This window comes from Talaromyces proteolyticus (assembly GCF_021365285.1).
Source record: "Talaromyces proteolyticus strain PMI_201 chromosome Unknown BGW36scaffold_1, whole genome shotgun sequence".
Classification (NCBI taxonomy): Eukaryota; Fungi; Ascomycota; class Eurotiomycetes; order Eurotiales; family Trichocomaceae; genus Talaromyces; species Talaromyces proteolyticus.
The window spans coordinates 154538-166944 of NW_025764277.1; the positions used below are offsets into that span (position 1 = coordinate 154538).

General features: G+C 47.6%; 4 protein-coding genes across 4 annotated transcripts; 2 read left to right on the forward strand and 2 right to left on the reverse strand.

The window, feature by feature from the left end:
• The first annotated feature begins 171 nt into the window (after positions 1–171).
• On the forward strand, positions 172–2989 carry BGW36DRAFT_366046 (putative DNA polymerase epsilon subunit B). Its single transcript, XM_046214705.1, has one exon. It carries the CDS (start codon positions 347–349, stop codon positions 2567–2569), a length of 2223 nt encoding a protein of 740 aa, XP_046077337.1. The 5' UTR covers positions 172–346; the 3' UTR covers positions 2570–2989.
• Positions 2990–3089: 100 nt separating this feature from the next.
• BGW36DRAFT_284800 (DUF907 domain protein) lies at positions 3090–5298 on the reverse strand (the record flags this gene model as incomplete). Its single annotated transcript, XM_046210265.1, has 2 exons — positions 3090–3394; positions 3447–5298. 2 exons carry the CDS (start codon positions 5296–5298, stop codon positions 3090–3092), a joined length of 2157 nt encoding a protein of 718 aa, XP_046077338.1.
• A 1670-nt stretch (positions 5299–6968) lies between these two features.
• BGW36DRAFT_392506 (hepatocellular carcinoma-associated antigen 59-domain-containing protein) lies at positions 6969–8097 on the reverse strand (the record flags this gene model as incomplete). The annotated part of the gene is made up of 3 exons (XM_046217703.1): positions 6969–7222; positions 7276–7649; positions 7709–8097. The coding sequence occupies 3 exons, from the start codon at positions 8095–8097 to the stop codon at positions 6969–6971; spliced, it is 1017 nt and encodes a 338-aa protein (XP_046077339.1).
• Positions 8098–8235: 138 nt separating this feature from the next.
• Positions 8236–10156, forward strand: BGW36DRAFT_366062 (chromatin remodeling and histone acetyltransferase complexes subunit putative). The gene is made up of 3 exons (XM_046214706.1): positions 8236–8537; positions 8633–9128; positions 9187–10156. Exons 1-3 carry the CDS (start codon positions 8495–8497, stop codon positions 10061–10063), a joined length of 1416 nt encoding a protein of 471 aa, XP_046077340.1. The 5' UTR covers positions 8236–8494; the 3' UTR covers positions 10064–10156.
• Positions 10157–12407: the final 2251 nt, after the last annotated feature.

Genomic DNA, 12407 nt, shown 5'->3' on the forward strand with positions numbered 1-12407 from the left:
AGGTTCAAGGTGAGTAGGGTGGTTGGCGCATCAAGAAGTGAGAGACCATCCAGTGCTCGTAGTATCACAAGGATTTAAGTCGAAAGCGGTTTAAATGGCTGTCTGCCCCACAAAGGCCGGCGCGTCTCGTCACCGAAAGAGACGCGTTTGCGGAGCTCAAAATCACCTACATGGACGACACTGCGAAACATGTCCTTCGCGACTCATGTGAGGTCACTGCACTTCTAGCCTTGAAGAAATGTTTGCAAAGTCAAATTGATTATTCGGGTTATCAATATCTGAGATAATTCCTGAGAAAACTACTCGGTGTTTTTCCGACTTCCCCGCATTGACGTTTGACCACACCATGGATAAACCATCAACGCCCAGATTACCACTATCAGCACGGGGTGTCGCAGACCCGATTCCTTCGTCATCTCCAGCATTTGGTACTCCTGTGAAGCCAGTTCGAACTGGAAAATCAAGTTCATTGCACGCAAAACCCACCGTCTTACCCGTTCTTCTACCTCCGTCCATCCTACGCCCTGTAGCTTTCAGGACTTTTACCAGGAAACACAACCTAACCCTTTCATCAAATGCACTACAAGTGCTGGCGACATTTGTCGGACAAAATTGCGGGTCAAAATGGCGCGAAGAAGGCCTTGCCGAACGGCTACTCGACGAGGTGGCTAAGATCTGGAGAAAGAACGGCGGTGGTGTCATTGTGGAAGAGGGCAATGGCACTTCCCTGCAATCAATTCTTCAGTCGATAGAGAATAATATGGTTAGCGGCAGAGTTACTCCTGGAAAAGTCACAGACCGAGAAGATCGACCTAAATTACAAAGAAACGGGACAGCAGCAACAGGCACCAATACCACGAGCACACCTATCGAAGATGAGGACGATGATGCAGAGCATAATGACACTAGGAAATGGATCAAAACAATTAGTGCGTTTGAACAGCCTCGCTTGACATATAACCCCACCAACAAACATTTCGAAACATCTACCACGAAGCCATCCCTCCTTCCTCAGCCCTCTCATCAGACTGCGTTCTGGAGAGATCGACACAACCTGGTTCACCAGCGATTATTACGAAATGAGTCTTTTCAAACTTCATCTTTTGCAAGCAATGTAACCCAGTCATACAAGATATCTCCAATCGTTAATCTACTAGGGAGAAGCGGATCACCACATCTACTGGTAGGACTTTTATCTTTGTCACCGACTGGAGAATTATCGCTTACCGACTTGACTGGGAGTATTGTGTTGGATCTTAGCCATGCCCGACCTGTTCCTGAAGATGGTGCCTGGTTTTCTCCGGGCATGATGGTACTAGTCGATGGTATTTATGAAGAAGAGGAGATAGTGAGAGGGTCTGTCCTAGGTGGGAATGGGGGAATAGGGGGAGCGATAGGTGGCAAATTCTTGGGGATATCGATTGCTGGCCCTCCTTGCGAAAGACGGGAGGTTACTCTTGGACTCAGTAGTATTCATTCGAGTAGGGACATCGGCACCAGCGGTGGGTTTGGCTGGATCGACTTTTTAGGTGTTGGAAGCGAACGTGCTCAAGGCCAACGCATGAGAAAACTTGAAAATCGATATTTGCGCCACAATACAAGCGGAGAAAGCGAGAATAATCGGAGAAATATGGTTATCATGGGCGAGGTCAACTTGGATAACATGAACACCTTTGACGCATTAAGGCACGTGTTCAAGATATACAATGCCTTACCCTTTGAAGAGTTACCTCTTGGCTTTGTTATGATTGGAAACTTCATCGAGAAAGTTGGATTTGGGCAAGGCAGTGGTGGGAATAGCATTGAGTATAAAGAATGCTTCGACACCCTGGCTTCGCTACTTTCCGAGTTTCCGGCTCTTTTGCGGCATACGACATTTATATTCGTTCCAGGAGACAGTGATCCCTGGGCCTCTTCATTCTCTACTGGTGCTGCCAGCCCTATTCCATGCAAACCCATCCCAGAGCTATTCACTTCCAGAGTAAAGCGTGCTTTCACCGTGGCCAACAACGAATATGATGGCTCCAGCACAAATTCTATACCGGGTGAGGCCATTTGGACATCAAATCCCGCACGAGTTTCTATTTTCGGCCCAGTTCATGAGATTGTCGTGTTCCGTGACGACATTTCGGGCCGATTACGACGTAGTAGTGTGACTTTTAGCGAGCGTGCTTCACAGCCGGAAGGGACAGATCATTCCAACCTTGCCGGAATGTCAGTTGACGACACCGTCATGAAGGATGATGCAGAGGATAAAAATTCGGAATCGCCTTCTGTCCTTGCTACCAGAAAATTGGTGAAGACTGTTTTAGACCAGGGAAATCTATCTCCATCCCCCTTGACATCGCGGCCGGTTTTATGGGATTACGCTTCTTCTATCCAACTATACCCCCTTCCGACCGCTCTTGTCCTTGCTGATAGCGAGTCACCCGCCTTTGCAATTACGTACGAGGGCTGTCATACTATGAATCCTGGAAGATTACTATCAGATGGCAAGCGGGGTCCTGCGACATGGCTGGAATACGATGTCTTGAAGAACCGTGCGAGGGTCAGGCAAAGGGGGAATTAGATTAGAATAATTTGATGTGGCAATGAGATTTTAGATTTGTTTTATGTAGCATGTGAACTGTTTGTGAAGCTCAAGTCATATAAGCGTGCATCTTCTAGTAATGATTTAGCCTTGTGTTTTTCGTACAGATTTATTGTTTCCGGCGACGTTTGTGATATGGGACGCTGAGCCGACTGTAGAAATTTTGCAGTTTATGACACTATTTACTTCGATAAGAGATGTGCAAGGGCGCAAAGAACAAGGCTAAAGTTGCTTAGAAGTATCCTGGACAGAATGCTAGAAGAGTATATAATAGACTATTTCCTAACCCAAACTCCACTTCGATGTATAAGCAAGCAGTTACTGTAGAGAAAACCGGTCATTCCCATCAGCTAAAGTCACCTATGTAGAACTATTAACATTGAATTAGAGAAAGATGCAGTAGGTCTAAGATCCAGAACGAAAAATCAGCAGGTACAAAGTAAAAAAAAACAAAAAACAAAAAAATCGCCTGCTATTAAAATGCAAGAAGCTTTTCCGCTTATAAAGCAACTCCAAAAGACTGAGGTTGATGATGGGCTTCTTCAGGACTAGGACTGCGACCTCGGTCGGTGCTGCGAGAATACTGGTGATGACCGCGATAGAAGGAGTTAGTCGAGATCAAACGATCGGTACTCTTCTCACGGCCATGAGAATGAGCGAACTGATCGCGGTAGGGTTCAAAAGGTCCAGTGGTATTGTATTTGCCAGCCTCGTAAATGTCAGCTCGGGAACGAGGGCCGTCCATAAGTAGTGAGTTCCGCGCGTCGAGGGCTGTGAGGTTGTCCATATCATGGTCTAGTTTCTCTGTAGTAAGACATTAGTAAATGTTGTCTGCAAAAAGGTTGGGATAGCATACCATTACGTTCCCTCAGCTTGGCATGGGGATTCTTTCGGATACAGTTGATCAACGCATTGATGGCGATGAGAATGGCTAGTACACCCGTGAGAGTCGACTGGACAGCAATGAGAACGATTCCAGTGATAGTTTTTGTGGTTTTCGAAAAGCCCAATTCCTGTACAAATATCAAAATGCACACCACAGAAAGGACCCGAACGGCCTGGATCACGAGATTGATCCATTGGCTTGACTTTGCAACGTATGGTCGGCTCCACAACAACAGAATCATCATCAAAGATTCAACAACCAACTGGCCGCCCGTTTGGAAAAGACCGTGGCCATCACCACCAGCAATGATGCAGCCCTTGATTAAAGAGTACGCAATAACTGGAATGAATATATACCAATAGTCTCGTTTGTAACTGTCGTAGAATAAACTGTAACGTCTCCAAACCTTTCGATCTTCATATAGAACTGAGGTGTCTCCTTCCGATTTCTTGTATCGACGGGCAAGTTGTGCGATTCTAACGGTGAAGGCTAGTAAGAGCGCGGTGAACATGGCTAGAGTCAAACCTGCTAGCAACTTTGCGGCCCATGAATCACCACGAGTGAATTGGTAGACGCAGTAGAGCACCCATATGCCATAGATAATAAGAATCAAGTTTGTAATGGTCCGGCCAAGAAGACCCCAATAATGCTTTCGGAAGTCAGTGAGACTGGCGGGAAACGAGCCGTAGAGTGCCCAAGTTTCGAGAATGACTTTCAAGAGCAAGATTCCTACAGCAACGGCTGCCATGACAATGGCGAAAGACAAAAGAACAGTCATGAAGATACTGGAGGACGGGATGGAGAGCTGTTCGGAGTATGCCTGGATACCTTGAAGCGTGTGTTGAATACCACTTGTCGCATTAGACGCAGTATCATTTCCAGTGCTATTAACCGAAGTCGACACGTCTCGAGAAAACAAGGCAGCTCGCTCTAACAGCTCAGCAAAGGCACGTTTTGTCGTAGTACTTGTAGAATCGTTATCGCCATAGTAATGAAGAGTAGCATTCCTCAAATACTCGTAGCTATTGGCAGTCAGGTTACCACCGGTTATGTTTCGGAAATGGTCGATAGAGTTCTGCATTTGGCCCCAGGGAACAAGTCCGGTGGTAAAAGCAAAGTTGGATGCGAAGTTTCGATACACAGCCGGATAGGGTACACTCATCATGCCACCAGTGGCCATGGTCTGGAACCAGCCGGCGACCTGGGCAAAACTGGGGCTGGCGGGAGCGGCCCCAGGGTGACCTGCGGTCCCCAAGGCACTCAAGCCGCTGAGTAACAAGGATGCAGCGAGTATACCAACTGCAGCATAGGACACAGCAGCGAGCTGAAGAGTTTTACCGTTGGTAACCGACGATTCGATACAGGCAATCTCATTTCCAGTGTCCGCAGCCTTGAGCTCAAGCTTTGCTTCTCCGTCCAGATCGGGCACCGAAAAGGCTATGGAAGGAATCATGCCGGCATAATCTGAGGGAACGGATTGGTTTCCCTGAGCAGAGAAGGTACCGGCGGGCAACGGGCAAAGCTCCACGACTTTGGAATCTGTGTCGCAGGGGTTGAAGTCTTTCTGGTAAACCTGTTTCCCATAAGCGCTGACGTATAGAGAGACAGTCACATTTTGCATTTTGTTGCTGGTACCGGCGACGTCGAATGTGATTTGTTCTGTGCTGCGGTCATACTGGATGCTGAACTGTTGTACTTGAATGGCCGAGCTCTGGGCACAGAGCGAGTAGCCGTCAGTTTTGAGGACATCAGTAGCCAGGACATGCAGGGGCGTATGCAAGAGGGTAATCACGGCCGAAGCCGTCCACCATCGCGCGTGCATCGCTAAGTGATGGGTTGATAGCGAAAGAAAAGAGGAAATCTAGAGTAGCTAAGCAGGATCAACCTGTGAGAAAGAAAGTAGGCGCTGATAATATTAAGAAGCAATATTTTTCAAATTGGCAGGGCAAGCCAATTGAAAGAAAGATGGATTGTCAAGCCAGACACATTATTGCCAAGCGAGGCGTTCTGACAGCTCCCCCGATGGATGGTGGAGAGCGAGGAGGACAGAAGGAAAGGGTTTACAAACGAGAGCAACGAACGAGACGATGATGCAGAACGAGAGAGGGGCGCCTGGTAAGAATAGTAACAGGCACAGGGATAGCAATAACAGGAACAAGAACAATAATGATGAATATAGAGAGGAAAGAAACAGAGCAATGTTTGTGTTGGTATAAAAAGCGAAAAGCGGAGCACGGAGCACATTATTGTTGGTATTGGCGCTATTGGTATGTTTGGAGGCAGTATTCGCGGCAGGCGCCGCGCTGTATGTATGGTAATGGCAGTAATGGCGGTATATTGGCTGCTACTATTAGACATCCGCAGTCTAGAGGCGCCGGTAGCGTTGGATCTACCGTCTGGACTCTGCGATCGTCTGGTTTGTCTTGTTTCATCCTGCGCGCCTCGAGCCAGGTCGACTGGCTTAGGCCCTCTCTCTAGCAGACGTCATTGACGCTGTGATCTCCCTCCATCTACGCTTCTCTTGATCCTGCGACATGAGTCTACCCAGCCTGTGCTGTCTTTGAGAAGTTTGAGAACCAGCTGCCCACAGGTACCATGGCCAAGAATCTCACAAAATCACGATCCGGTGAGCAAGTCACTGAGACAGCCAGGGGGCTTAGCCTTTGTGCAGACTCCAGTCCTCAACATTTCGCGCTTTGTCCGGCACCGGGTAGGTGTAAACATACTCGCCCACCACGGCAGTGGACCGCCTTTAGAGATCGCCACACGACCCATCATTTCGAGGAATGAGCCGGTTGACAGCGTAAGTCCACGTACATACCGCGACTGTATCGTGACGATTCTGATTGATCTTACGATTGTGGCTCGTCCAGCTCAAACATCCCGCTCCACTGTGGCTGGCCAGAACCACCGCCAATTGGCTCGACTGTTGGGGTCAGCATCTAGCACTGCCCCTGGAATTCTACTACTTCACTGCTCAGGTTCCAGAACATAGTTACCAATTAGTACAGTACTACAGAATCCAATACTGATCGCGGCTGTCCCGGAACCAGTTGATTTTACGTTATAGCCAGTCGAGGATGCCTCAAGCAGAAAAACATTGAGATGCTTGTTGGACCAAAAAATGCCACGAGTGGTAGAAGATAGGTATTGTCTATCAAGTAGGATGGAGCAGGTATCTGCTCGGACACTCTAATCAAGTATCTAATCAAAGTATCTGTCCCGCTTCTGTTTCGACTGTTCGAACGCGAGGTAGAAAGAGGGAATTCGACCAAAGGCCATTCATTGTTGTTCAAATTTCAACTGAATGAAACGGGCGAACCGGTCCAATGGCCGCCAATTGCATAGCGCACAGGCTCTCGACGGAGCACCTTGTTTGTATGCGAGAAGGTATGCCATTTGAGCAAGCGTCGCCTAGGTTCTTGGTTTAACCTGAAGGTTTGGTTTATAGAGGCAATAGCCCAAGCCGCAATCTAGACTGGGTGGAGAATCTCAGCTTGGTTTCTTTTTGATTTTCTCTTGCATTTCTCGCATTGCTGCCCGAGCACTGCGGCTTCCACCCAGCTTGGGTCCCCTTGGCGCTTCTGGCTTAGCAACTTTGCTATTATTAGTAGTTGGAGCAGTGCGCGTACGGCGTCTACTCTGTATAGCTTCCATGAAGTCTCGGCGGAACTGCTCGGCGATACGGTCGTCTGCAGCTTGATCCTCCTGTGAAAGCTCTTGCTCTGGCTCGTCATATACATCCACTAGAAAATCGTTAGCCGCAGAACACAATACCAGCAATAAACCGGTCGCTTACATTTGCTTTCTCGTAAAACTTCATCTACTAGTCTATCCCGTTCAAGGTCTTCACAATTCCGCATTCGATTCCGCCCCATATGTATATCCTTGCCGACTTGTGACTTATTTGGTGATGAACCAACTGCGGACAGAGATGGATTACCGACCATGAGTCGCGTTGCAGCTTCAGTACGAGCGATATTCTGTAACTTTGCTTCTTGGCCAAGGTCAATCTCCTGGAGCTTGCCCAAGGAAGCGGGTTCACGACGGGAAAACGAGTCCTTGCGCAAGTGACTGGCATCTGCTGTATCGGCACGGCTAGCTGCAGTAGATCCTTCGCCTCTTTGGCTGCGGTTCTGTCGTTTAGACAGTTCCGATTCTATATATTCCATCCTTATCTTGTTAGTCCCCATTTGCGACCATCGTTTGTTACAAGAAGCACGGGCACGTACATATGTTTGTCAACATCCACCTGCTGCCCTGTATGAGCTGTGAAACGGTCGAATCTAGCCCTCAAAATGTCCGTCTCTGTTTCCTCCAATGCCGATTCAAGTTGAGTGTTCTGATCGAGATCCTCTTTTCTATTCGTGGAAAACTCGATTCCACCCTTTCGTAACCTGTGAGATTTTCGAAACCGCACCACGTTGGATGAGCTGCCTGTAATATCGTTTCCGCTGGGTTCTTGTTCCCCTAGCGAACTATCTTGCGCCGGGCTTGCTTCTTGCTCCCGAGTCGCCTGGCTTTGTATCGGTAGATCATCGTGGGTTCGTTTGCGCATGTACTTTTGCCTCTTGACTGGGCGAAAAGAGACCACGGGAGATTGAGCGACATCTGCGTCCATGATGCGTCGCTAGCTGGAATTATAATGTTCGAACCAACATAAAAGTCGAGGTTATGATTCTTTTTATTATCGTGTAGTGTCAGTAGTCAGAGAGATAATGGATAGATGGCTCATGTTGGGCGGCGGGCCCAGCCACGAGTCGTCCTCCGGCTGGAGAAATAGAGTTTCCGGCGCATCTTGCTGGCACTTGACTCTATGCAAGCAACCACCATCCTCCCACCGAGAAAAGAGAAAACTGGTAAGACTCAAACGCAACGCTCCCACGACGCCCTTCTTCTGCGCTCAACTAGCGACCTTGGCTAATACCATGCAAGTGCTTGCCTTGTGGTGAATTGTGGGATTTCGCTTCGCGGCGCAGCTTCTGGAACTTTGAAAGCATTCGGCTCTGTTGCTCACCATGAATCCCTCTATTCCACCTTCGGCCGCCGAGTATGGCGGGGGTAAGTACCTTTTCCATGCTTTGAAAGCTTAATTACCATCGCCACTTAGTTGCGATACCTAATGAAAGTCTGCAAAAACACTAACAACGTATTAGATGAGGTGTCTGCCATCGTCCTAGACCCTGGTTACTCGACTACACGCGCTGGTTTCGCCGGTGAAGACACGCCAAAATCGCTCGTTCCAAGCTACTACGGAAAGTATATCGCAGACTCGGAGAAGTTTCTCTTCGGCGATGATATATTTGTGACCCCTCGCCCTGGTATTTCAGTTCATAACCCGGTTGGCCGAGACGGGATTGTGGAGGATTGGGATGCGGCCCAGAGACTATGGGAGTACTCTTTTAAATCCAGGTTGACAGGGACAAAGCCCGGAAACCCAATGCTCAATGGTCTTAATGACGTACCCGAGGGCGAATTGCCGGCCGACATGGAAGGTGTCGAGGTAGAGGAGAAGCCTCTGGCAGACAGCCCTCTTTTGATGACGGAGTGCGGTTGGAACCCCACAAAGGCGCGCGAGAAAACCATTGAGATTGCGATGGAAAATTGGGGAACACCCGCGTTTTATCTCGCAAAGAATGGTGTCCTGGCAGCGTGAGCGCAAAGATGATATCCTTGCTTTTCAAAAGCGACTACTAACTTGAGCATCTAGGTTTGCCTCCGGGAAAGCTTCAGCGCTAGTTGTCGACATTGGAGCGTCTAACATCTCAGTAACGCCCGTCCATGATGGAATGGTGCTGAAGCGTGGTGTTCAGCATTCGCCTCTAGGGGGTGATTATATCTCATCGCAGATCCGCGCCTTCTTCAAATCCAATTCCCCTCAACCAATCACCATCACTCCACACTACTTGGTTTCGTCGAAAACCGCCGTTGAAGCAGGTCAACGCCCTCAAGCGACGTACAAGACGTTCCCCCCTGACAAGGCTCCCGACGCATCATATAGGAAGCTGCTGGAGGAGCGCACTCTGACCGAGTTTAAGGAATCTGTAGTGCAAGTTTGGCCTGGGCCGGGCAGACTTGCTGCTGTCGGCCCGAACGGTCTTCCTAATGAAGAGATGGCCAAGAACAGCCCTGGGCGACCATTCGAATTCCCTGATGGCTACAACCAGGTGTTTGGAGTCGACCGTTACCGTGTCGCCGAGTCATTGTTCGACATCAAAGCCCACATCGCGGATTCAGAATCCGAATTTGCAGCACCTACTCTAAACCAGACCATCCCCGAACTTATAAAAGCCGCTCTTCATGCTGTTGATGTTGACATTCGACCCCATTTGTTGCAGAATGTGGTAGTTACCGGTGCATCTAGCTTGCTTTATGGCTTCACCGACCGACTGAATCAAGAATTGATGCAGATGTTCCCCGGTCCACGGGTGCGACTATCAGCGCCAGGAAACACGGCTGAACGGCGATTTGGTTCTTGGATCGGAGGAAGCATTCTAGCTAGCTTGGGAACTTTCCATCAAATGTGGATCTCAAAGAAGGAATATGACGAGCATGGTCCTAACATTGTTGAAAAGCGGTGCAAATAAAAATGTTACGCTTCGCTTTTATGGGGATGTTCTAAAAAAAAAGCAAAACAAGACGGAGTTGCCTTTTTTTTTTTTTTTTTTAATATTTTCTTTCCAATGGGATTGGGGGTCTTGATCTCGAATTTGGCTTGTTCTTTTTAGGGTTGTATGTTCTATATAGAGCAGGTAGTAACGCAAAAATGTCTATGATTCATTAAGCTATGAATACGAGAGAGGAGTGTGTGTAGACATAATATCTCAACGATACCAGTTGATATATTTTACCAGCCAATAGTCGAATTAAGTGCGTGTCAATGAAGAAATCTATATTCCTGCCAAGTAGAATACTGCATTGGGCAAAGCATATATTCAAAATTTTATTATTTGGGTACCATACACGGTGTGAATAAAATATAAACACTTTTTTCGTTGCTTTCAAAAACGACAACCTGAGTAGTCCCAGTCCCTGAGCTTTAAGGTGTCCACAACCTAATTGCCCAGTGGAAAAGAGTCCGACAGACTTATTAATTGATGTGGGTTAGCATTGGCGAGCCAGGAGTCAGTTTAACAAACATTTGAAAAACTTCCTGATATATATGTCAGCGTTTAGCATTAATTGTACAATTCGAGATTATAGCAGGGCTGTATTATAGATGTAACCATATTTATAGATTAACATATTCTTAGCACATTTGGCACTGATATTAAATATGATGACCAACCCTAGAAGTCCCTGGTATGTGGCCCTGTTAGGAAGATGGTCCGTCAAGGGTCTTTATATTGGATCGTCATGTCCACTAGATATCTAGGCATATCAAGCCCCATTTAACCAGCAGTTGAGCTGTAAGGTTCACTTCACCGCCGTTTGAATTCTGTAAAGTCGGCTGGAATCATAGTATTTGACCGTGGCCCAACTTTAAATTGGCTGATATTTGCATTCTGAAAGCTTCTCGTGAGTGAAGTTGTAGATGCAAATTTCTTGAGCCGTGGTTTAAATTTAGCAACAGGTCCTCGAGTTGGCTTTTCTGCTTCCACTTGTACAACTGTAGGTTTCTTGTTGCCACTTTCCCTTACAACTTCCTTCTCACTGAAGCTGAAAAAGGATAGGCTCGTAGGAGCGCTTAAGTAAGTAAACGCTCGGGAAGAAACACCACCAGAGGCCGTTCCAGGTCTAGTGCTTTGAGCTGAAGACATCGGATTATGGAGGGTTCTAGGTGATATTGGCGGAGTCTGGTTAAAGCCATTGACAGTTGAAGGCGATCGAATGGATGGAGGGAATAAAGAAAATGACGCGGTGGATTTCGTAGATGATATCCAGTTTGTTTGAGCCTTGTGTGTATCCACTGATTTGAAGGTATCTGCTGAAGGTGATTCCGGGGCCTCTGAGCCTTCTTTGGAACGAAGGGAATATGGAGTCTGTAGGCCTAGCCAAGAACGACTATGATTTATGGTAGATTCACCATCACCATAATCAGGGGTTTTGAAAGCACTAAAGGACTGGATTGGAAGCGGAGGTGGCTTGTGTGACTCTCTTTTTTTGCGCTTTCGACTTCTTACCGAGTAAAGAGATGCTACCTCTGCCGCGGTATCATCATACCACGATGCTGGAGTATCGTGGTTGATTGACACGGATCCAAGGCTTGGCAATGCAGTAACCTGAGATTCTTCATCGCTATTCGTTTCAAGATCCGTGCTGTCTTCAGTGTCTTCACCATCACTCGATGATTCGCCTTCAGAAATGGTCAAAAAGCCCAGATGCGGGAACTCGGGTGACACATCACTTTTGGACTCGAAAGCATTTGTGTCTTCTGAGTCGGGAGCCCAACTCATTTTGTTTTCTATGGGCTCGAAATCAATCCATGAGCGTTCCGATAGATTAGGTGATTTCAATGGGTCAGTCTTCGATTGGTTATCACCCTTGATAGCATTTCGCATGTTGGAAATCACCGAAAATGTCTTTGATGCAGATCGGTATAACCGACTAGGTTGGGTCCTTATTCTTGAAGACGACTTGATCGGGTTTCTCGGTGGCACGTAGGAGTTCGAAGGAGGCTCGGACGATTGTACTATATCTTCAGAGTTATCATGTTCTTCTTCGACATCCGGTAAATGGTCGTTCTTCAACAAGTCCAATGTAGGAGGAGATTGTCGAGGAACAGGTTTTCGCGGTATCGTAAACGCATCCGGTTGTTTGAAAGCGCTACTTAAACCGTTGGTTTTGATTGTTGCGCTTTCTGGATCCTGTTGATTCTCCGACTCGTTTGGCACTGCGCTTTCGCGCAAGGGTAAGGACAGTGTCGTGGTAGGAAATTGGATTATAGGGTGATCACTCTTGGTGATGATAGAAGATGGGCGCGATTCAGGG